This window comes from Hemiscyllium ocellatum, chromosome 23 (genome assembly GCF_020745735.1).
Source record: "Hemiscyllium ocellatum isolate sHemOce1 chromosome 23, sHemOce1.pat.X.cur, whole genome shotgun sequence".
NCBI lineage: Eukaryota > Metazoa > Chordata > Chondrichthyes > Orectolobiformes > Hemiscylliidae > Hemiscyllium > Hemiscyllium ocellatum.
This window is the reverse complement of record NC_083423.1, coordinates 24099530-24125116: the sequence shown is the minus strand read 5'-3', so window position 1 is coordinate 24125116 and position 25587 is coordinate 24099530. Positions and strand designations below refer to the sequence as shown.

The 25587-nt window shown below is 40.0% G+C and overlaps 1 protein-coding gene across 5 annotated transcripts in view; it reads right to left on the bottom strand.

Moving 5' to 3' along the window:
* sbf1 (SET binding factor 1) overlaps positions 1–25587 on the bottom strand; it is a 168578-nt gene that overhangs the window by 62543 nt on the left and 80448 nt on the right. For 4 of the 5 annotated variants that reach the window (XM_060842780.1, XM_060842781.1, XM_060842782.1 and 1 more), the window contains exons 3-10: positions 24666–24803; positions 24126–24251; positions 22994–23104; positions 13803–13908; positions 11260–11392; positions 10712–10820; positions 10185–10298; positions 1556–1633 (exon numbers count right to left, since the gene is read on the bottom strand). In XM_060842780.1, the coding sequence (XP_060698763.1) occupies positions 1556–1633; positions 10185–10298; positions 10712–10820; positions 11260–11392; positions 13803–13908; positions 22994–23104; positions 24126–24251; positions 24666–24803 (915 nt within the window). The remainder of the gene's footprint in view (positions 1–1555; positions 1634–10184; positions 10299–10711; positions 10821–11259; positions 11393–13802; positions 13909–22993; positions 23105–24125; positions 24252–24665; positions 24804–25587) is intronic. The other variant, XM_060842783.1, reaches the window with a different exon arrangement.

The window sequence follows — 25587 nt, the reverse complement described above, 5'->3', positions numbered from 1 at the left end:
ACCAAAAATCACATTTTCTCCTGGCTAATTAATAACTAAACCAGCACAAATTTCAAATTGGCAAACAGTCTTGGGTAGACTTTTAGGCACATCATTGTTGAAATATGATACACTCAACTGAAAACTAGTTGCAGTTGAATCCCCTGCTTCAAAATGAATTGGATGAGTAGTTAAAAATGAGCTAAATCAGCAAGGTATGCAAAACGATAGTTAAATAGGATTGGATGGACAACTGCAATCCAGCACATGTATGATGTGCCTTTTCTATTGTAAAAGCATCCAGTCCTCTGGAAACATCCTCCCTCAGAGTTAAAAATCACACAACACCAGTTTATAGTCCAACAGGTTTAATTGGAAGCACTAGATTTCAGAGCACCGCTCTTTCATCAGGTGATCGTGGCCATTCCTGATGAAGGGCTTTTGCCCGAAACGTCGATTTTCCTGCTCCTCGGATGCTGCCTGACCTGCTGTGCTTTTCCAGTACCACTCTGATCTAAATTCTGGTTTCCAGCATCTGCAGTCCTCACTTTTGCCTTGTAAATATATGGGACGCAGAGGAGGTTTACTAGATTGACACCTGGAATGAGCTGGTTGTCTTATGAGGATAGGTTGGGGACAGACTGGACATTTTTTTAAACCACTGGAGTGTAGGAGAGTGAAGGTGACATAATTTAAGTTTAAGATCTTGAATGATCTTGACAAGGTGGACTATAAAGGATGTTTCCTCCTGTGGGTCAAGGACTAGCGGTCACCCTTTCAGGTTAGAGATGAAAAGAATTTTTATCTCTCAGGGTGCTGAGACTTTGGAACACTGCCTCAGAAAATGGTGGAGGCATGTTTTTAAGACAAATGTGGACATTCTTTCCAGGCACAGGAATCAAGGACTATCAGGGGTAGGTGGGAACAGAGAATTTGAAACAAAAAGATCTGCAATAATCTTATTGAATGGCAAAGCAGGCCTGAGGGGCGAATAGGTCTATTTCTGTTCCTATTTCATATGTTTGTATAAGAAAGGGTAACCTCTCAGGTTTTATTGAAAAACAAAGTTGTAAGGTACATAAAATTTACCATCTTAAACTAATGACTCAACCTAAGTCTTCTTAAACCTAGCAATTCAACATTAATATAATTTATTCAGGCAGCAGGAGCAGTCATTGCAGGTCAATATTTAGTCAGCAGACTAAGGGCTCATTCATAATTGTATATGGTTCTAATTAATTCAAGTTAAGGGTTACTCATGTAACTGGACAGAGTTGCTGCTTATTTATCGGGTGAATTAATTTAATCACTCAATCTAATTGTTGATAGAGTCACCGTCCTAACAGGAGAATAATGATTACTTGTTGTTTAACTGTACAGAAATGCTGTTTATTCAGAATAAGTAGTTTTCATTAAAAAGGAATCAAGGATGCTTTTGCAGCAAATTATGGGTTAATGACTGTGCAAACAGAGTTATAGAGTCTTTGTTTATCAATGATGTGTTACCAAAATCTAGAAACGACTAAAAAGGATGTCATGTCATTTGTTAATTCCAAAGTCTCATCCATTACTATACCTGGTATTTCATTGAAGAGGCTAATGTAGAGGGAGGTGGAAAAGCATAATCTGCATATTCCAACTCTGGGTCTAAAACCTGTGAAAAAATTATGGAAAATAAGAATTTTGAAATGTGTAAAACTTTATTAGAAATCTCATGTGCCGCAAATCCTCCCAACGCTTTTCATTATAAAGATCCATTGTCCATTGTGGGAGCAGTTGCTGACACAGTTAGAACAGATTTCTATTGTTACGACAGGGACAGTAAGCCAAACTAAATTAACTCTTTATCACTGGATTCACAACACAGTGAAGTTAAAATATTCAATGATCCTCAAAATTGCCCAACTGTTCCTAACCAGATTTTAAGAATAACAGCTATCAGACACCAAGTATACAACTTAAACAGAAATGAACAATTTATTAATTCTGCAACTTTAGCAGTGCAAAACTAAACAAGGTAATCTAATTAAGTCCTATGATTTTAACACAACCTTTTGGTCATAACCCCCTGTCTCTCATTTTCTCTCTCTCTCTCACACACACACACACACACACACACACACACACACACACACACACACAGTTAAAACATAAATTAGAAAGAAAATAAAAGTTGTCATTTGCCAGTTTGAGCATGATGGCTCAGTGGTTAGCACTGCTGCCTCACAGCACCGGAGACCCAGGTTCGATTCCAGTCTCAGGGCATTCTCTCCGTGTCTGCGTGGGTTTCCTCCAGGTGGTCCGGTTTCCTCCCACAATCCAAAGATATACAGGTTAGGTGAATTGGCAATGCTAAATTGCCCATAATGTGCAGGGATGTGTAGGTTACGTGCATTAGTCAGGAGTAAATGCTGAGTAGTAAGGGAATGGGTCTGTGTGGGTTACTCTTCGGAGGTTCAGTGTGGATTTGTTGGGCCAAAGGGCCTGTTTCCACACTGCAGGAATTCTAATTCTAATTAATAAATTTCAACAATGAGTATAGGTCTTTACAGAATTATCGAATGAGGCATTCTATTGGAGACACTTAATTCTGAGGTCACTGGAAAACGCAAATAGCTTTCAGCAGGATCCAAGAAATGTTCACTTACTCCTTAATAACTGGAATTCTTTTCTCATAACATTCAATAATTCTTTAACTGAATATAAACTAGAGAGAGTAAAACTCAAACAAAGTTTGCTCGCTGATCTAGAAGTTTCATTTTCAGATGTTTCATCACCATACTAGGTAACATCATCAGTGAGCCTCTAAGTGAAGCACTGGAGTTATGACCTGCTTTCTATGGTGTGTTTAAGTTTCCTTGGGTTGACAATGTCAGCTCCGGTTCTTTTTCTCAGAGGGTCCAAGTTTGCATTCACACTGCTACTGTCCATTATACCATGATCCATAACTTCCTTCAATCCAAGTATATCACATCAACAGTGTTGCTCTCATTAACCCTTTCTGCTACCTCTTCAAAAAAACTCAAGATAGCTAAACACAATTTCTGCTTTAGAAATCAGTGCTGATTCATCATAATTAACATGCCTTTTCCATATGACTATTAATTCTATCCTGAATGATCGTTTCCAGAAGTTTCCCCGCCAAACTATAATTGACTGGTATGTAGTGGAAAAACCAACCCATTCAACCTTTCTTGAACAACGCCATAATGTCTGCAATTCTCTAGTCTTCTGCCTCATGCCCACTGCAGGAGCCTCAGCAGCTGACAATGTTCAACAGGCATGAGGTACCTGCTACCTGTGGTGATGAGAAAAAGGACTGTTGGGAGGATAGGCGAATCAACCATGGAGACCATTCAAGTCAGAGAAGCAAAACAAAAAGTTGCAATGAATAATAATTAGGATTACACATAGCATCACTTGTAAGTAGTATTGAAAGTCCCCCATTGCGTATTGTTCGCCTGGTGCCAAGGTAAGGGACTTGCTGAACCAACCTAAAAAGATAGTGGAGAGAAAGGAGAAGGATCCATTCGTTGATGGCTATATTAGGACCAACAACATAAGCAAGAGTAGGCAAGAGGTCATGTTCAGGGAACTTCAGAAATTAGGAACAAATTTAAAGAACAGAAATTCAAGAGTTATAATCTCTGGATTATTACCCGAGCCACGTGCAAATTGGGATATAGAGATGTAAAAGTGTGATTAAAGACATGGTGCAGGAAAGAGATGTTGCCTTTCACAGGGCACTAGCACCAGTATTAGAACAGGAAAGAACTGTACTTTTGGGACACAGCTCTACCTAAACTGACCTGAGACCAATGTCCTCACGGAAGACAGGGTGGTCACAAGGGCTAAACTACAAAACTGGGGATGAGGGAATGCTTGGAGAAATCAATCCAGTTTCAAAATCAACTAACACGAAAGAGTAAAGAAACTGTCAGGAGTCCTACTTTAGATACAGCAGGTAATAGCAAAACTAGAAGATGCACATGATTAAATTGGAAGAGAAAAATAATGAACGTGTGAATAAAACATCAGTGCTGAAGAACAGGTACAGCATATGACCCAAATAACAGTTCTATATACGAATGCAATGGAGTATAAGGAATAAATTAAATGAGCTGCAGACAGAAATTCAGACAGAAGATTATGATATTCTAGCCATTACCAAGATATGGCTGGAGGTTGGTCAGGATTAGTAACTCAATATGCCAGGTTATAAGTTTTATAGGATGGGCAGGGAAAAATACAAAGACGTGGATTAGTTGTATTGATTTGAAACAAAAGGTGAGAGGGGGGATATAATGAGGGGAAATCATTCAGTAGAAACAGTATGGGGGGAACTGAGGAACAGTAAAGCATCAAAAAACTGTAATAGATGTTGTGCACAGATCCCGTGGTAGCAGCTGTGAAGTGCTAGAATGCATGAATGAAGAAATGAGCAAAGTGTGCAGCAAAGGCAAAGTATTATCAACAGGGGATTTTAATTTTAACTTTAACATAGATGCTTATCTGCTCTCCTAATCTATCAGAAAGACAGTGAATTTCTAGAGTGTGTCCAGGATAGTTTCCTCCAACAGTATATCCTAGATGCAACAAGGGGACAAGCAACAATGGACTTAGTAACAAGTAATGAGTTGGATTTAGTTAGTCACCGAAATATGCATGAACATTTATCGAATAGTGATCATAATATGATGGAGATCAATCTAGCATTTCAAAACGAAAAGCATGAATCAGCTACTTGAGTTTCAGATTTATGCAAGGCTGGCTTTAGCGAGATGAGACAGTTAAAGGGAAAAATCCGTGAACAGGTAAAACAACTGAAGGACAGTGGAGATGTGAAAAAAATTTAACACAATATAAAACCAGTTTAGACTCGTGAAGGAAAAGCTCCACTTCATTGAAAAACAGCCACAGACAACTGAAGAGATAACAGACAACATATAACTAAACAAAAAGACTTACAAAAATGCAAAAAACAACACAGATCCTGCTGAATGGGAAAGATACAAAGACCAAGGATTATAAAGTAGCTTAAAAGAGCTAATAAGAGGGATTATGCCAGGGACATGAAAATCAATAAGAAATTTTATCGTTGCAAAAAGAGAGTGAGAGTGGTGAGGAACAACAAGGGCCCACTGAAGACCGAAAGTGGCAACATTGTCAGTGGTTATGGAAAATGGCAGACATTTTGAATAATTAAAATAAAACAAAAATAATGGACGCTGCAGATCTGAAACAAAAACAGAAATTGCTGGAGAAATTCAGGTCTGGCAGCATCTGTGGGGAAAAAAAGCAGAGTTAATATTTCAGGTCCGATGACTAATAAAGAGACACCAGACTAGACGTTAACTCTGCTTTCTTCCCACAGATGCTGCCAGACCTGATGAGTTTCAACATCTGTTGATGTTGAGTAATTACTTTGCCTCAGTATTCACAGCAGCAAAAGAGGATAGCTTGCTGGATGCCCCAAGGATATGAAGAATAGATTGGGAACATGCACAAAATAAAACTAACCTAATTAAAACATCAGTAATAAGAAAATTAATGAAATTAAAGAGAGATAAATTCCCAGTACCTGACAATTTCCAACAGAGGGTGTTAAAGGAAATAAGGGAACACATTATAGACAGCCTAACTATAAACGTTCAGAGCTCCCCAGACACAAGAGTTGTCCCTTTGGATTGGTAAATTGCATACCACTCTGTTTTTTAAGAACAGCAAAAGAGGAAAATCAGGGAATTACAGACCCATGAGCCTAACATCTGTAGAGGAGAAATTGTTTGACTCTTATAATCAAGAATAGGGTAGCTTAATTTTTCAATTAATCAGGGAAAGCCAGTATGGATTCATGATAGGTAAGGTCACGCCTGACAAACCTCATTGAATTCTTTGATGAGATGACTAAGGTAATGGACATGGAATGCCTTCCGAGAGTCCCTCTACAGTCCTGTATAAGATACTGTTAACTAAGATGGAAGCCCATAGAAATGAGGGCAAGATGCTGACATGACTGGGGAATTGGTTGAGTGGCAAACTACTGAAAGTAGGAATAATGAATAGGCACTCATTATGAATAGGAACTCACATGAATGAACAAATGGACATGAATTAGCTTTACTGTGAAACTGGCAGGATGTGACCAGTAGTATAACATCAGAATCTGTATTGGGGCCTCAATTATTTACAGTTTATTAATGCTTTGGATAATAGCGGGGAACATCGTTTTTCCAAATATGACGACGACACAAGGTTAGGCGGGGCATTGTAGAAATGCAGATGATAGCATAAAATTATAAAGGGATACTGATAGACTGAGTGAATGAGCAAAATTGTGGCAGATGGAGTTCAATGTAAGCAAGTGTGAGGTTATCTATTTTGGACTGGGAAAGGATAGATGAGGGTACTTTCTCGATAGCTAAATACCTAGTGGATGTCCAAAGAGACTTGAGGGTTCAGGTGCATCGATCTTAAAAATGCCATGAACAGATGCAGAAAATAGTGAGGAAATCTAATGGAATCCTGATTGTCCTAACAAGAGAACTAGAGTCCAAAGATGCAGCAGTTATGGTGCAGTTATACAAAACCCTACGCGGAGTACTGTAAGCAGATCTGGGCACCACACCTTAGTAAGGATACATTGGCCCTGGAAGGAGGTACAATATAAGTTTACAAGAATTCATGGGCTTCATGAATTCTTTTATGAAGAAAGTACATTAATTAGGCCTATCTTCTCTAGAATGTTAGTCATTATGGAGTGATCTGATTAAAGTCTACAAGATATTAACAGAAAACAACAGGATAGATAATGATAAACTTTTCCACTGTTTGAGGATACTCAAACTAGGGGACATAGTCTGAAACATTAGGACCAGACTGTTCAGAAGAGATGTTAGGTAGCACTTCTATACACAAAAGGATAGTAGATTTTTGGCGTAGATTTCCACTAACAACAATAGATGCTGAATCAGTTGTTAACTTTAACTAAAATATGTCTACCTCAAATTTAAATATTACAGGATACGGGCCAACAGATAACATGTAGATTTAGGCCACAGATCAACCATGATCTCATTGAACGATGAAACTGACTTGAGAGGCTGAATAGCTTACGTCTATTCCTATGTTCCAAAGTTCAGAGAAGACAAAGGTTCCATTGCCCCCACAATTCCTACACTCACTTGGAGTCATAGAAATGTACATATAGAGACCAACATCCTGTACAGCCGCAACATGACCTCCCAACTCCTATACTCAATGCTCTGACAAAAAGGAAAGCATAACACCTTCTTCACTATCTTATCTATCTATGACTCTACTTTCAAGGAGCTACGAACCTGCCCTCCAAGGTCTCTTTGTTCAATAACACTCCCTAGGCCCTTACCATTAAATGTATAAGTCCTGCTAAGATTTGCTCTCCTAAAATGCAGCACCTCACATTTTTCTAAATTAACTCCATCTGCCACTCCTCAGCCCATTGGCCCAGCTGACCAAGATCCCGTTGTAATCTGAGGTAGCCTTGTTCATTGTCCACTACACCTCCAATTTAGGTGTCACCTGCAAACTACTAACTGTACCTCCTATGTTCAGATCCAAATCATTTATATAAATGACAAAAAGTAGCGGACCCACCACCAATCCCTGTGGCATGCTACTGGTCACAGGCCTCCAGTCTGAAAAACAACCCCCAAGCACTACCCTCTGTCTTCAACCTTCGAGCCAGTTCTGTATGCAAATGGCTAGTTCTCTCTCGTCCCATTGCCTTGTTAACCTTAAGGGCCAACAAATCATCCAAGATTTATTTCCTGAATAATTTTGAACCTTCTAGTGACAAGAGCTTCCTTCTCTGTCAGCATGGCACAGGTAGCAACTACTGTTTTGTAAAGATGGATGTAAAGTATTTATTTAATGCCTCAGGCAGCCTCTCTGGCTCCATGGAGAAGTCCCCTTTTTGGCGTCTGACTGACCCTATTCCCTCTTTAACCATTCTTTTGCTATTTATGTGCCTATTGAAGACTTCTGAAATTTCCTTTACTGTAGCTGCTACTTTTGTCCCTCTTTGCTTCTTTTAATTGTCTTTTCACCTCCCCAAAACCTTCAGAATTCCTGTTGATTCTCATTTGTATTTTATGTCTTACACTTGCCTGAAGCACTAATTTTCCTTCGAATGTTCATTTTACCTCCTCTTCATCCAGGGAGCTCTCATCTGCCCCATTTTGTTCACTCAGTTTGATCTAACTTCCCCATTTGAGGCAAGAAAGCTTAATAGTACCTAAAACATTTGGCCTTTGAAGGCAGCCCATTGTTAAGTTCATGTTTTTCTCACCAATCTTATTCCAATAAATCCTGCCAACTCTGTTCTTGGACCATTAAAGGCCACTTTGTGCTAATAGTTTTCTCTTGATTAAAATTAAATTTTATTGTCACATGTACTTCTGTGTTTAAGTATATGAGTAGAGTGAAAAGTGCACAGTGTAACCATTCCCAGGACCATCTTGGGTACAAAGGTATCTAGGTGCAAAAGCTTAGGTACAAAATAGAAAACTAAAGAAACAAAGTTAAAAAATAAACATTACAGCCCTTCTTAGTATTAAGTAGAAAAGTAAAGAAATAAAATTAAAGACAATCGTATTGTTAACAAGTGCTTAGCCATGCTGGGCTCGCAATCCTTATCAGGGCTCAATCTTCTCTGCTTTGGCCTGCACTCCAGACAACTTTGGGCTGTCTGCTATCACCGCTAAGGCAGACGCTGGGAACCATCCCTGACCACCATGCTGGACTTGCTCTTCCTGCACTGAGCTTAATCTCTAACAGCCAAAATCCTGATCCATGCCCCTGCCACTGCCACATATCGAACAGTAACAAGCCATGATGCCGCCAACCGCCAAAGGCCCTGCTCCAGGGTGTCACTCTCCTGGCTCTTTCTCGATTATCCTGTAGTTGATCATTTCCCTTTTTGAATACTTCGCTAAACCCTGATTTTAAATTATGTGACTGCTCCTTAGGACAATTAGCCAAGCACCAATACAATGGGTCAGATGGCTGCCTTCTGCCCATTCCCCATTTTATGGGCACTTTTTGCATAACCCACTATGGCATAAGAACTTTGGTTCATAGAATAGATAGAATTCCTACAATGTTGAAGCAGGCCATTTGGCCCTTCGACCCTTCGAATGCATACCGACCCTCCGAAGAGCATCTTACTCAACCCATGCCCCCTACCTTATCCCTGTAACCCTGCACTTCCCATAGTCAATCCACCTAACCAACGCATCTTTGGACTGTGGGAGGAAACCTACACAGGAAGCAGACACAGGGAGAATGCGCAAACTCCACACAGACAGCCACCCCAGGGTGGAATCAAACCTGGGTACCTAACAATGAGAGGCAGCAGTGCTAACCACTGAGCCATCATGTTGCTCCTTTCGACAATTAGCTTTAAATCTGAAATCAGAGGCGTCCTCTGAAATATTGACCCTTTGGGTGATGGAACAAGTTCTCACAATTGGCCCTTCAACACTCAGTGGGTACATTTCGGCCTGTCAGTTATGACCAGGAAGCACTTTACGATTTCTAGAACAACCTCACGATCACACTACTGAAAGAAACAGCCTCAGGCTTTGGATATATAGCGGTCTACTCTACCTAAGAGCCCCTCAGTAATGCTCTACAATTCTAGGTAAATGGGCATCCCTCATTCACTCCTTCTGAACACCTTCTGCCTTCCCAGACCTACTTGCATGTTACTCTCCATAACCATTCTGATACAATGAACATTGCCTTCTAAATGTTTACCCCATGACACTTTGATCTACTTGGCCCACCTCATTTCCCAGGACCAGACCCAACAATGCTTCCTTCTTTGTTGGACAGGACACATACTTGCCCCTTACACTCCCAGTGTTCCAGGTTTTGGGTAACTGAAATCCTTCATTCTACTACTCCACAGTGCTGGTATTTTGCTGTAATTTCCCTGCAGATACTATTATTGACTCAACCAAAATAGGCAGCCAGCAATTCAGTAATTACTTCTTCTCAGCAACGCAGACGTTCACCTTTGATTTTCTCCACTTCTTAATTTAAAATTGCACAATATCTCAACACAACTGGAGAAGATGCCCAATCATGTCCACAGGTTCTGTGCAACAATATTCCACATTACAGCATCCATCAACAGTCTGATCCAGTTAAACATTTCTTACCATGGAAAGTGTTGTTTGAGTTTGGAGGAGGTAAGGTTCTGGCAGGACCGAAATGTGGATGCACTCTGGAATCACAACTGTGCCGCCATCCAGATCAGCCACAATCACGTCCAACTACAGGGGGGAAGAAAAGCATTTATAAAAAAAAACCTCAACAACATCTGTCTCCTCCTCTCTATACACACAAACATATGCCTCATCCCCAACTCTCTCACGACAGTCTCATCTACCATCCTACCCACATTAAGATTCACCCAGAGGTGCACATTTTGCACATACCCAGGCGCCCAAATGCTCCTCCAACTTTCCCTATCCTCCTTTACCTATACATGTCCTTACCTACTTCACTATTCTCTCCCAACCCCAAAATTTTTCTCTCAACTGCATGTCAGTATTAAAAATACATGAGTAGTACAATTGAAAATAATATTCACTAACTTTAGATTGCAAACAAATATTTCAGAGAGTGGTGGAACTCTCAGTGGACAAGGTATGACTAAATAGATGGCATTATAAAGTGCACTCACCAGGTCCTGCATATCTGCTCGGAAGGAGGAGTGGATTCCAATGATGAAAGGCGTGGGACTGCTCAGCACTTCAAGAAGTTGAGCCGGTAAAATTGGGATATATGTAAAACTATCAGAACACAAGGCAAAGGTTCGTTCATGATAATCCCAGAAGAAACAAACATTCCCACAAACCACCTCCACGACTGAGCCCATAATCCAAGTCAGCCTCGCACTTCCAGTGTTCTCACCGCCCCACCCTCCCATTTCCTCCTTCCCAAACTCCACGAAACATTTCCTTTCCCCATCTCCCTCAGCAAAAACAAAAAAACTGACATGTTCTTTTGAACTTTATGGCCTTTAACACAGTATCAGAGAGATGCTTGCAAAGCACTTGTCACTATACAATATTCACATGACTGGAAACTCAATTTTATCTGCTCAAACAGTTCAGCTATATCACACAAACACCCACGAAATCTTTAATATACTAGTTTCTCTGAATGATGTAGTATCTGCATCCTGAATACAACTGCATCCTCTAAATGCATTGGTCTTCCCCTAGTTACCTGTATTTTAGAGGGAACATGAGAGCAAGAAGAGCTCGACAGGCCTCTGTCAGTCTCTGGTAACTGGATGACAGGAACAGAATCTTGTGTTCGGTTAGGGCAGCACAGAAAAGCTCCAGTACATTGTTTATACCTAGTAAAAGGTAACAAAGAATAAAGAAAACAAATTACAAGGTTGAAAACTATGAAAAGACAATTAACACATATGAGAATATATCTTACTCTCAGCAGGTTAGAACCGTTATAATATACATTGCTGTGAATATAGAGTACATGTCTGATTTTGTAAGAAGAGTTCCTATTTTGAACTTTGAGTATCTGATTGTATCTGCTATATATCAACAACGAAGAGCAGTGTCCCGCTGCCAAAGTTACTGCACCTATTAGAGGAACTATAAAGGTAGAACAGCACCATTTTACAAATTTACTACAAAGCAACATCAAATGCAAATTCAGCAGTCTCTATGATGTTCAAGGATAACCAGAAATACTCATTTATACGGTCTGCGAAACAAATCAAACAAACACAAACCAAGATATGGCGGCCTGAAAAATCAACATTTTTGAAATTCAGCTCCCCTAACCATCAAACTTCCAATTCAGCCAAAACAAAGGGAACAAGGTAAATTTGCTCAAATAGGAAACAGCATTCTAAGCTCCATTTGTACAATAAAGCTAAAATAAATGAGATACCTTAGCTCCAATACTTCTGAAGAAACATTTCTCATCACACTGTCATTACTATGTGGACAAGCTCGGGGTAAGCAGAGCAAACATTAAAGGGACAGTGGCAGTTTGGATCCAAATGTGGCAAAAACAATAAACAAACATTGTAGTGAATACCTGCTTTCACCACATCATAGACCTTCCTGTTTGTCCATCTTCCCCATTTACCTGAGCTCAATACTTATTTGTAAAATCTCTTAAGTTCATGAAAAGTCAACTTACTTCCTCACCAAAGGGACTGTGTTCCTTAAGAGTTTCTAACACCCTGATTTGTTTGTAGGTGGTTATTCTGAATGGCTGCTTTTGGACAGGCAGTAAGTGAGTAAGAGTGTTCCCCATGGGTTAATATGAAAGCCAATTTTTATTTTGGGTACACTTGTGACCTGAACTTGAATGTAACACAAACAATAGAGCTAACATGAAAGGTGCAAATGTGATAAATATGATAATACCTGGCATTACTGGAAAGGTTAGGCTTGGTCTCCTTAGACCAGAGAAATCTGAAAAGATTTGGAGGAGATATTCAAGCATTCAGAGGTTTCAAGAGGATAAAGAAGAGAAAATGCTTCCAATGGAAGAATTGTATGCACACAGCAAAAGAACAAAAGACATGAAAATAAAATGCAGTAATTTAGAATGTACTGCCTTAAAGAATGGAGGAATGGATTCTGTAATAACTTTCGAAAGGAAACTGGATAAAGCAAGCTCTGGACTTTTTGAAGTAACAGGCAAAAGGGACTAATAGGGTGGATCATTTAAGAACAAGCATAGACACAAAGATCTGAATGATCCCTATAATACTGCATTAGAGAAAGAGGCAGACGCAGGCCAGATGAAATTAAGTGCACGGGAGCAAAGGGATGCATTATGAATGAAGAATGAGGAAAGACAATATAAACTACAATTTTAAAGTGATGGGTAATCAGCGAGTGATTCACTTGCCCAGGCTTTTCCATCATCTAAAAGATACCTTCCAGGATTATGACAGATCACTCCTCACTTGTCTGAATGGACACAGCTCCAACATTTTAGTTCTAAAAAAACCCAAGACAAAACATCTTCAATGCCTCACCTTCCAACTTTATTATCCATTCCCTCCATAACTGGCAGGGCAGAGAAACCAAGGAAAAGAGAAATATAGGGGTGGTTGCAGAGAAAGAGGTTGGAAGGGGAGAATTGAATGCCTTCAGAGGTTCTGAGCTCCATTCCCAGGCAGAGACCCCCTTGGTTGAAGAGCAAAAGAAAGGATCCCCAGTGAAGTGGCTGACAGTAACTGAACAGTTTCAATCCTGTGCAACTTGTCAACTGAACAATCAACACCAGTGACCTGATACCCCTTCGGATCATGTTGATATGACAGTATGATATGACTAAAGCATGAGTAGTACAATCAAAGCTGTAGAATTAACTGATTGGACCTTCTTTAACTCATTTAGTTGAAGCAAGTTATGGAAATTAATGAAAGAGTATTGTGAATGCTGAAAATCTAAAATAAAAACAGAAAATATTGGAAATATTCAACAGACCTGGCAACATCTGTGGTGGGAGAAACTGAAGTCATGCATCAAACTGAAGACTTGACAGAGCATTACCAACCTAAAACATTGACTTAGTTTCTTTCACCACAGCCGATGCCTAACCCGAATATTTCCAACAGTTTCTTTTCACACTGTAGAAATTAGTTAACAGCATTTTGCAGGTGGTTGCAGCCAGCATCAATGGAATTTGAGAATATTAAAAACCCAGACAGCATCATGATCCTATTCAGCAGCCAGACTGATACAGCCTAATAATACACATAAAATTCAGATACATACCAAGCTGCTTGAGTAACAGTGCAACACTACAGCCGCTGATAGGCAGAGCATCACTAATAGGGGTCTGTATCACCTGACGATCTCCTGCTCCCAGTGAGATGGTTCTCTGAGAAGGTAAATAAGCAGGAATTGTGAGAGAATATTTGACAAACACTGAGCTGGTTTGATTCAACTAGATGTAGCAACAGATTGAACTTTCCTCATTGAATGGAACAGAACATCAAATTTAAGAGTTAGAGAGACCATAAGAAATAAGAACAGGAGTATTTCATTCAGCCCTTCAAGCCTGCTTCATCATTCAAGAGGAACATTGTTGATCTGACATTCCTCACATTCACCTTCCTGTCCTTATCCCATCACCCTTGATTCTTCTACTGATCAACTTATTTATCTAATCCTTTAATATTGGGGAGGGGGTGTAAGTGAGAGGGTGCACAAGCAGAGGAGAGGAATGAGGAGGGGGCTAGAGAGAGAGAGAGTTGGGGACATTCTGCTTCTTGAACCAGTTTCAACAGTAAATAAGCTGATTGCTGATCTACATCCAAATTCCATTCATCTGCTTTGCCTCCATATTCCTTGATAATTTTGGCGAGCAAGAATCTTTCAAACTCTCAAAATTAACTTAGCTAACATCCCCTGCTTTTGTATATTTTTACTACATTTTTCTAAAATTCACCTATGTGGTTTGATTTAAGGATATGTAAGGAAAAGGTTTGCGTCTAACATAACAATTCATATCGATATACAGGACTTTGGCAAGAAATATTTGTCCAAACCCAGTTAATGGCCATCTGCAATAAGAGACAATCTAACAACCATCTCTTCTGAAGCACTGATGTTCGTGACCGTCTTTCTATTTGTGTGTTTAGGTTTCCTTGGGTTGGTGATGTCAGTTCCTGTGATGATGTCAGTTCCTGTTCTTTTTCTCAGAGGGTGGTAAACAGAGTCCAAGTCAATGTGTTTGTTGTTAGAGTTCTGATTGGAATGACAAGCATTTAGGTATTCTCATGTGAGTCTTTATTTGGCTTGTCCTAGGATGGATGTGTAGTCCCAGTCGAAGTGGTGTCCTTCCTCATCTGTATGTAAGGATACTTGTGGTGAGTTGATGTTCATGTATCTTGGTGGCTGGTTTTCTGCCTGTCTGTCCAATGCAGTGTTTGTTACAGTTTTTGCATAATATTTTGTAAATGACATTGGTTTTGCTTGTTGTCAGTATGTGGTTTTTCAAGTTCATTGGCTGCTGTTTTAGTGTGTTGGTGGGTTTGTGGGCTACCATGATGCCAAGGGGTCTGAGTAGTCTGGCAGTCATTTCCGAAATGTCTTTGATGCAGGGGTGAGTGGCTGGGGTTTCTGGACGTGTTTTGTCTGCTTGTTTAGGTTTGTTGCTGAGAAACTGGCAGACTGTGTTCATTGGGTAACTGTTCTTTTTGAATACACTGTACAATTGTCTGTCAAACAAGCAGAAAAGCACATCCAGAAACCCTACCTACACTCCCCTACATCAAAGACATCATGGAAATGACTGCCAGACTACTCAGAGCCCTTGGCATCATGATAGCCCACAAATCCACCAACACACTAAAACAGCAGTTAATGAACTTAGAAGACCCTATACAGACAAGCAAAACTAATGTAGTTTACAAAATACCTTGTAAAAACTGTAACAAACACTACATTGGACAAACAGGCAGAAAACTAGCCACCAGGATACATGAACATCAACTAGCCACAAAAAAACATGACCCACTCTCACAAGTATCCTTACATACAGATGAGGAAGGACACCACTTCAAACTGGGACAACAGATCTGTGCTAGGACAAGCCGAACAAAGACTCGCACAAGAATTCCTAGACGCATGGCATTCCAACCAGAACTTAGATTAGATTAGATTACTTACAGTGTGGAAATAGGCCCTTCGGCCCAACAAGTCCACACCAACCCGCCGAAGCGCAACCCACCCATACCCCTAAATTTACCCCTTACCTAACACTACAGGCAATTTAGCATGGCCAATTCACCTGACCCGCACATCTTTGGACTGTGGGAGGAAACCGGAGCACCCAGAGGAAACCCATGCAGACATGGGGAGAACGTGCAAACTCCACACAGTCTGTCGCCTGAGTCGGGAATTGAACCCAGGTCTCAGGCGCTGTGAGGCAGCATGCTAACCACTGTGCCACTGTGCCGCCCACCACAACTCTAACAACAAACACATCAACTTGGACCCCGCTTCCCACCCTCTGAGAAAAAGAACAGGAACTGACATCACCAACCCAAGGAAACCGAAACACAAATAGACAGCGGGTCACTAACATCAATGCTTCACTGAAGGCTCACTGATGTGATACCTTGTATGGTGACGATATGTCTGAAAATGAACCTTTCAGCTCAGCGAGCAAAAGTACATTAGAATTGACCAAATTAAAAGAATAGCGGTAGCGTGGTTATTAAATTGGCTAAGGGATGAAAAGTAGATCATAGTGATGGAGGATTGTTTCTCAGACTGAAGGGAAGTATACAGTGGTATTCCCCACAGTGGATATTATAACCATTGCTGTTTGTGAAGTACATTTATGACCAGGACCACACAGGGTAATGTTTTCAAAACTTGCAAATCAGAGAGGGTCTGAAGCAAAATACAATGCAGGAGAAAGTAACAAATCTCTACAGTATTTAAGATTGGTGAATTGGACATATGGCAAATTAAATTTAATACAGAAGTAGTGTGGGGTGTCATATACTTAATAGGAAGAATATAAACGAAATGGTACAGTTTCAAAGGGTAATGCAGAATCAGAGGAAGACATGGATGATGGCTTATTGCAATAACTTCATCCCATCTCTCCACTTTGCCCATCATCCAGAAAGCTCCTCGTGCTCAATTTTATGTCCAGCTCTTTTTAAAATACCTTATGATATCAACTTCATCCATCTTTTCAGGTACAAAATTTCAGATCTCAACAATATTAAGTGACAATTCTTTTGTCATATCACCCCTATTGACCTTTTGTTAATAATGTTAATTTCAAACTATGATTTCTGTATATTGATCCATTCATGAAAGGGAACAAATTTTCTCTGTACCTTTTGTCAAAATGTCTCATCATCTTAATAACCTCTAAGTCAACTCAACATGTTCTGTTATAACAGCTTCCAACTTCTCATAACTGATTCTCTTTTCTAGTCCAGCGACATTCTGGCAAACGTCCTCTGTATCCTAAGGCCTCTACATTTTCCTGAAGTACTGTGCCCAGAATTGTCCACAACACTATTTTTCTTTCAATTGTTCATGGGATCTGAGCATTGCTGACTAGGCCAGCAGTTATTGCCCATCACCGATTGCCCTGAAGGTAGTTGAGCTCAACCATATTACCATGGATCTGAAGTCACATATTAGCCAGGCAAGAATAGCACATTTCCATGCTTTAAAAGGCATTGGTGAACTATACGAGGCTCAACCAGTGATTTGTAAACTTCTGGCACTTTCTCAAAATTTTAATTGTTTGAGAGACATAACTGAACTTTTGCAAATCCATTTTGAGGTTCCTTAATCAACAAAATTCACTAAGTGCCCCGTCACTCTGCTCTTACAGATTCCATTAATATTCCACAATAGTTCTAACAAAGAGGTTTACAACTTCCTGATTTCTCCCCTCAATTTTTTTAAACTATCAGAGCTATCTTTTCAGTTTTCCAACCTGGAGGGATAATTTCTGAAGAGAAAGAACTTTGGAAGCTTAGGAGTCAAATATCTGCAATTTTGTCACCTTTCTTTAAAGTCCTGAGATAGAAACCATCAAATCTCAAGGGGATTGGTCAATTCCTTATTTTCATTTGCAATTTTATACAGTTTTTAAAGGATCCACATTAACTTTGACACCACTTTATTGTCTATCATAATCACTATACATGCAACACATTTTCACAATTTATTCTTTTTTTGCAAAACATATCACTTTTTTGCCACCTTGTTCACATTTTCCTGCCTGACAGTTACCTTAAACTATACAATCTTTTCTACATTTAATTTTAGCTTTCATCTGATGGCTCTTTCTTTCTAACCTTGACCACTCTTTCTCCCAAACGTTACATATGATTGATTGGAAAGCAGCAATGAGTCAGAAAAATTGAAGAAAAGAAATTAGTTAGAAAGAGTACAATTCCAGAGATTTGTTTTAAGGAAGATGGATGGGGAAGCTGCTCTTTTTCCAAGAGATTAACAGGATTAATGCAAAGGAAAACCTGGACAGCATGCTGGAAAAGAATCTTAGGTGGTGATATTCCTCTCATATCATACTTTGTTCTTTTGCAGATCATTTTATATCGATGCCCTCTTACTCTTGATCCTTTTACAACCAAAAAAAGCCTCTCCCTAAATACTCTGTCCAGCTCACTCATGGTTGTTTTGCTGAGTGTTGGAGTCAGAGATTAAGAAACTGTTTTGGACTACACAGAAATGTAGAGCTGAAGGCACTGTCGGATCAGCCACAATCATATAGAATGGCTGAAAATTTGAAAAGCCCAATGCCTACTCCTACTTGTAGTGTGTCTGCATGAGTACTTACAGTAGTTTTTGTTTTAATTCTGTTTCCATCATCTGCAGAACTTTGCTTTTGCAATCAAGTGGAATCTGAATGACTCAGCAGATATTATTTGCCTGAAAATAATTTGCTTCGCACGTAAGTACTTTGCCTTATTTGGAAATTTGAAACAGTGAAATTTTGCTTGCAAATGTAATTGACCTGATCACAGAATTGCTACAGCACATCTGATGTCACCTAATATCTCATTTCTTCCTAAATGCCACAAATTGCACTTCCAGGCCGTGCTTTCCACACCCTAAGTACTTGATGTGTGAAAACGTTTTCCCTCATCACCTTTACTTCATTTGTACGTCACTTTACATCTATATTCTCTCGCACTATTTTTCTTTTCCAAGTAGAAACATCATCTCTCTATGCCGCTACCCGGCCCTCTCATGATTTAAAAAAAAACTATCTTCTCTCAGCTTTCTCTCCAGGAAAACAGTCCCAACTTCTTCAATTTATCCTCATAGCTGAAGTTTCTCCTTCCTGGAAACATTCTTGTAAATCAGTACTGCCACCTATCTGCACACTCCACCAACTTGTCAACGCTCTTCTGAAATTCCAAAGCCATAGAATGATAGAATCCCTACAGTGTGGAAACGGGCCATTTGGCCCAACAAGTCCACAACAAACCTCCGAATAGTATCCCAAACAGACCCATTCCCCTACCTGTCTCCCCTGACTAATGCATCTAACCTACACATCCCTGAACACTATAGGCAATTTCGGATGGCCAATTCACCTAACCTGCACATCTTTGGACTGTGGGAGGAAACAACAGCATCCGGAGGAAACAGGGAGAACGTGCAAACTCCACCCAGACAGTCGCCCAAGGCTGGAATTGAACCTGGGTCCCTTGCGCTGTGAGACCACTGAGTCACCATCTGTAATCAACTATCATCAAGTCAGGGGATCAACTCTGGTGCAATGAAGAGTGCAGGAGGGCATACCAGGACCAGCAGCAGGCATACCTCAAAATGAGATGTCAGCCTGAAGTTACCGAACAGGACTACCTTCATGCTAATGAGGTGATAGACAGATCTAAGCACTCCCACAACCAAAAGATCAGATCACAGCTCTGCAGTCCTGCCACATCCAGTTGTGAATGGTGTGGACAATTAAACAACTCACGAGAGGAAGCAACTCCACAAATATCTCAATCCTCAATGATGGATGAGCCCAGCATGTCAGTACAAGAGATAAGGCCAATTCGATTCATTCCACATGATATCAAGAAATGGTTAGAGATATTGGATACTGCAAAAGCCACGGGCTTTGACAACATTCCAACAATAATATGGAAGACTTGAGCACAAGAATCTGCCACTCCCCTAGCCAAGCTGTTATAACATTGGCATCCACCCAACTGTGTGGAAAATTGCCCAACTATGTCCCGTACATAAAAAGCAGGATAAATCCAACTCAGTCAATTATCACTCCATTCGTCTACTCTTGATCATCAGCAGAGTGATGAAATGAATCCTCAATAGTGTTAACAAGCAGCACCTGCTCTGTAATAACATACTCAATGAAGCCCAGTTTGGATTCTGCCCAGGCCACTCAGCTCACGACATCTTGCTCTTCTTTGACGCAGGATTTTTATCACTATGTTATCACATTTTTACATAGCAATCATGTCATCTGCAAACTTGCTGATCATACCAACAGTGCCCTCTTCCAGATCATTTATGTATATCACAAACAACAGTGGCCCAAGCTCTGATCCCTGTGGAACACCACTGGTCACCTTTTGAGAATTTTCTAGAAACTCCCTTCAACTACCACTCTCTGTCTCCTGTTACTCAACCAGTTCTTTATGGTTGAACCCCTGCACAGCATGTGACTTCACTTTCTTTATTAGTTTACCATGGGGAACCTTATCAAATGCCTTTCTAAAGTCCATGTACATGATATCAACAGCCCTTCCTTCATCTATCAACTTGGTCACTTCCTCAAAGAACTCTCTTAAGTTGGTATGGCACAATCTCCCCCACACAAAACCATGATGTCTATTACTGATAAGCCCATTCTTTTCTAACTATAAATAGATCCTATCCCTCAGTACGTTCTCCAGCAACTTTCCCACCACTGACATCAGGCTCACTGGTCTGTAGTTACCCGGAATATACCCATTACCCTTCTTGTACAGGGGTACAACATTAGCAACTTTCCAGTCCTCCGGCACCTCACCTGTGTTTAAGGATGTCATAAAAATATCCGTCAGGGCCCCACCTGGAATAGATCCCATCTGGTCCTGGGGATTTATCCATCTTAATAACCTTGAGCAGACCCAACACATCATCTCTACTTATGATCGAGACTAATCAAACTTCTATCTCAACATTCATTATGTTCCTCTTCTCAGTGAACACTGATGCAAAGTAATCATTCAGAATGCCACCCATTCTCTCAGGTTCGACACACAGCTTTCCTTCATTATCCTTTAGTGGACAAATCCTTTCTCTAGTTACCTGCTTGCTTCTTATATAAGAATAAAATGCTTTGGGATTCTCCTTAATTCTGCTCACCAAAGCTATTTCATGACGCCTTTTAGCCCGCTTGATTCCTCGTTTAAGATTGGTCTTATCTTTACTGGACAAATTACAAAAAAGATTTACAAGGATGCCACCAGAACTGAGAGATTACAACCATCAGGAAATAGAGTCCAATGGCATCTTTTTTTTTACTTAGAAGTTACTTAAGACACAACCCAATCAGTCTACTTAAAACTTTGAATCATTTGCAATGGATAGGTGCAGAGAGGACCTTTCTACGTAAGGATATCCAAAACTAAAAGGTATAAATACAAGACATTTACTAATAAATATGTTAGAAAAACAGAGAGGTTTGTTTTCATATGGAAGGTGCAAATGCAATTAACTTTGATCTGTTCAGAAAGACACTAAATGAATACATGAAAGAAAAGGGAGCAGAAAAATCTATTGAAGACCGAGATGAAGTAGATAAACATTGGAGCCTCAGCTGCAGCATTAACATTAGCTTGGGCCGATTGGACTATATCAACTGTTTCTGTGCTATTTTATTCAGAATTCTATGAAAATACTTCCCGATATCATGCAAATATTCCTGGGCTTCCAATTTGATACAATATTCTAAATTCTGAGATGACCATGAAATGTGACAGCACTGCAGTAACCCTTGTGATCCCTGACAGCAAACAAGCTTAAGGTGGTTTATGGAGTCAGAAATAATGAAAATTTGCGTTTACAATCAGCTATAGGAGTCCAATGAAGGTTCTACCAGACTGATTCCTGAGATGGCAGGTCCAATGTATGAAGAGACACTCTAGGTTAGGACTATATTCACTGAAGTTTTGAAAGTAAGGTTTCTATGAGATCCACCCTATGAAGTTCTAACTGAACCACACAGCATAATGCAGGAAGAATGTTCCAGATAACCAGGAAGTCCAGTATCCAGGAGCCATAGTCTAAAGATACAGGGTAGGCCATTTAAAACTGAAATGAGGAGAAATTTCTTCACCCAATGATGAGTTTGTAGAATTCTCCACCACAGAAAGGAGTTATGGCCAAAATGTTAAATGTTTTCCAGGAGTCAGATATAGTTATAAGGGCTAAAGGGACTTAAAGGTTGGAGAAAAAGCAGGAATCGAGTTGGATGGTCAGCTGTAATATTATTAATGGCAGAGCAGGCTCATATTGCTCCTCCTTCCTTAGCTTCTATTTCTGACACATTATCCAGAGCTCAGACAACCTCCCTCCACACAGCAATGTAGATTTTTAACAATGATAGTTGAAACAGAAACAGGTTTATACCCTTCCTCCCTTAATGTCTAGGGTAGCAACAAAGATAGATACACAGTAGATCAGAATATTTCATACTTCCAATGCAGCATTAACTAAGGTCACACAGGGCATGTGCCTGCCCAGTTCACAGTATGATCACAGTTCATTCTTTATCCTTTGATCGCATTTTGCTCATCTGTTTTCTCCTGCTTCTTTCTGCTCAGTTTTTTTCTCATTTCTCTCAGCTTCTTTTACTTTCCGATCCCTGTTTTCCCTTCTAATTTAGAAGGCTTTGACTTTCTCTCCCCCTTCCCTATCAACACAATCTCTCACGCACTTGCACAATTATTTCGAAGGTGCTCTCGTCCCTCATCATCTGGACAGATATTAAAGGATATGGAAAATGATAGGGAGAATAGCAAATAACTGGAGGTTGGGTGAGGTGGAACAGTTTTTAGCTGAAACACATCTTCAGCTCACAAACAAATAACGACAGAGTATTCTAATGCTGCAGAGCATTTTTATTGCCTGGCAGATATCATAAAATAACTACCTAGAAAACTTCCACCTCCTAATCCACTCTTGGAATAGTGCACAGCCTTCACATTACAATAGTGATGCTTTGAGCTACTGGCAGCTGCACTTGCACATGTACCATACACTGACCTGTGCTTCTTATAAAGGAAGAAAATTCAAATACTCAAGGGAATCGACAACTACACATAGATGTACTCTGAGTTTTAATCCAAATCAATTGTTTCTTCTCCCCTTCACTCAGGTCTCTCGCCAAAGGGAGTTATGAATGGAAAGTGAGAGTAAAACATTGCTCTCAGACTGACCTGAGATCCTCCTGTGATTGGGATGGTGCAAGTTAGCAGATTTCCAATCACTGTCTCCAATGGAAAATTGAGGCTATCAATATAAATCGTGTAGATTAACCCCAGACAATTCTGCACAAGAGAAAAAAATAAGACATCCCAAGAGATTAGAGGTCACACACCATATCATGCAGTGGTAAATAAAGGCAATCACTATGACAGCTACATAATATTAAGTACTAAACCTCTTGGCCTTCTCTTACCACCTCCCTGATCCCAGGCCAGGACACAGACAGATAGACACTGGAAGCTGTTACAGGCACAGTCACAGGTAAAAGTCTTTCAAATGGCCCAATAAACAGCATTCAAAACACAATTCTATGTCTGGGTATGGAGAAGAGAGCTCGTTTCCATCCCAGACACAGTTCATGTGTGTTGAAACCTTCATTAACGACTGTTTCATCTCTAGGTTTGTCTATTCTGATGCTCTCCTGGTAGATCTCATTTTCCATCTTTCATAAACTACAAGGACAACTGAAATTCTGTATCCTAACTTGAAGTTTGGTTGGTCCACCGGTCACATTTGCTGACCTGAATCCAAATACCTCATTGTTTTTCCATGTTTTAGGAATGGCCTCCCATTTCTCTAGCTTTCTCTTGCAAAGGTCCATAACCTTTGCATTCTTTCAATTCTGACCTAACTGTGCATTCCCTTTACATCGCCACACTTGGAGCAGCCATGCTACAGCTATTCAAGTCCAATGGTCTGGAATTCTCCATCCGTAGTCACATTTTTCACCTCTCGCCTTAAGTTTAACTTAATTTTTTGTCACAACACCATGCCAAAAAAATATAATTGGAGGTCAGGTATTTATGATGATACTTCTATGAAGTGCACTTGAAGGTTTGCTAAATTTAATGTGCATTGATAGTAATGTTGTGCTTATTACAACAAGAATAACAAATCGATCAGTCATTCAATGTTCATCTGTTCCTGGTATTTTTTCATTCATCAAAACAACTGCCACATTTGCTCCACATTATGTTTACTGCATTTAAGAAATTTGTATTGCCCTTGAAACAATAAAATGTATCAGAACTTCATAAACTGTATTAAAAATGCAACTTCCCGCCTCTTCCACTAGGCTCTTACCCTGAACACCTCGGTGTGATCCAACTGAGACACCAGAACCAGACTCTTCGGAGCAAATAACTGCGGGGCCTGAGCAAACTTAGAGTCATCATCATCATCAATGCCATTAATATGGTTCTTCTGGGGCTAGAGAAACAATTCAAGCATAGATTAGCACAAAATACAAAGCTTGCAAAAGGGTTTGCATAGCTTACATAGAACAGGTATCTGGCAATTTGAGGAGTTTGTATAGATTATATTGGTAACCGACGTGAGTTGCAATATGGAATCTAACCCTGTAGCTGTAAACAGATCTACCGGAACTTAATGAAGGAGTTTGGAGTTTTATTTACAAAATAACAGAAAACCAGTGAGTTACTGGTTGGAATCTAATCTAACATATTTGATAAAACTGTTACAGATGAAGTACTAAGTAATCCAGAAGCCTGACTGTAAAACTGGATGGGAAATTTACCCATGTGTACCAACAAAGTCACTAGGTCCACATCTTGCCATACAGGTTGGCAAGAGAAGTATTACATTTTTAAGTGGTATATTTACCTGAGAACTCTCAACTGCTTCCCAAAAGGTGAAGCATGCACAATAATGCCTCTCTGAGTTGATATCAGTTAAAACTGCCACAAAGAAGTTTGGAGACTTCCTTTCAAGAACCAAATGCCATCCACTCGGTTGACAGAACTGTAAGGAGGGAGAAAGAATATAGAATACTTGAGCAACAGAAAATGTAAAATTAGGTTCTCTATACCAAAAATTACCAAATGGTCAAACACTGATCTGAAAGCCTAGATATCAGATGTTGCAGAATGACAGATATTCACCCATCTGGAAACTCAAGACTGGGCCAAGAGGAGTAGCTACTGCACAATTTGGGTAACAAGCTAAAGTTACAGAGGAAGAAAACAAAACTTGGAACAGTACATAGATAATGGCGTTCTCAAAGGGGAGAAAGCAACAGTGAGAAAGCAAGGAAGGTATTGGACATGAAAGTGAAGTGCACAGAACAGATGTCTAAGAGAGAGAGAGAGACTGCAAGTCAGAAAGGTATGACAAGAATAGGAAATACAAAAATAATGGAGTGCAGAAAGGCAGCAGAATATGTGCGCAAGGAGAGCGAGGGCCACATAAAGAAAGGAACAGAGAGTGAAAAGAAAGGGATGGAGAGGGCAACTGAAGACCATAAGGTCATCTGAAACAAAGAGGCAGCTTGCACGTAGATTTGCACAGACACCTTCAGTACAGTGTATGCCTTCCGGCCTTGGTCTCTCCATTGTCCTGATAAAGATATGTTTAAATTGACATCCAGTTTGTAGAGAGAATAGTATGTTTAAAATCAGTATTGGGTATTAAGGAAAACAGAGCTAGCCAATACTATCAAATGTTATCAAGCAGCACTTAGTTAGCAATACGCTGCTCATGAACACTCAGTTTAGAATCCATCAGAACCACTCCTCTCCTGATCTCA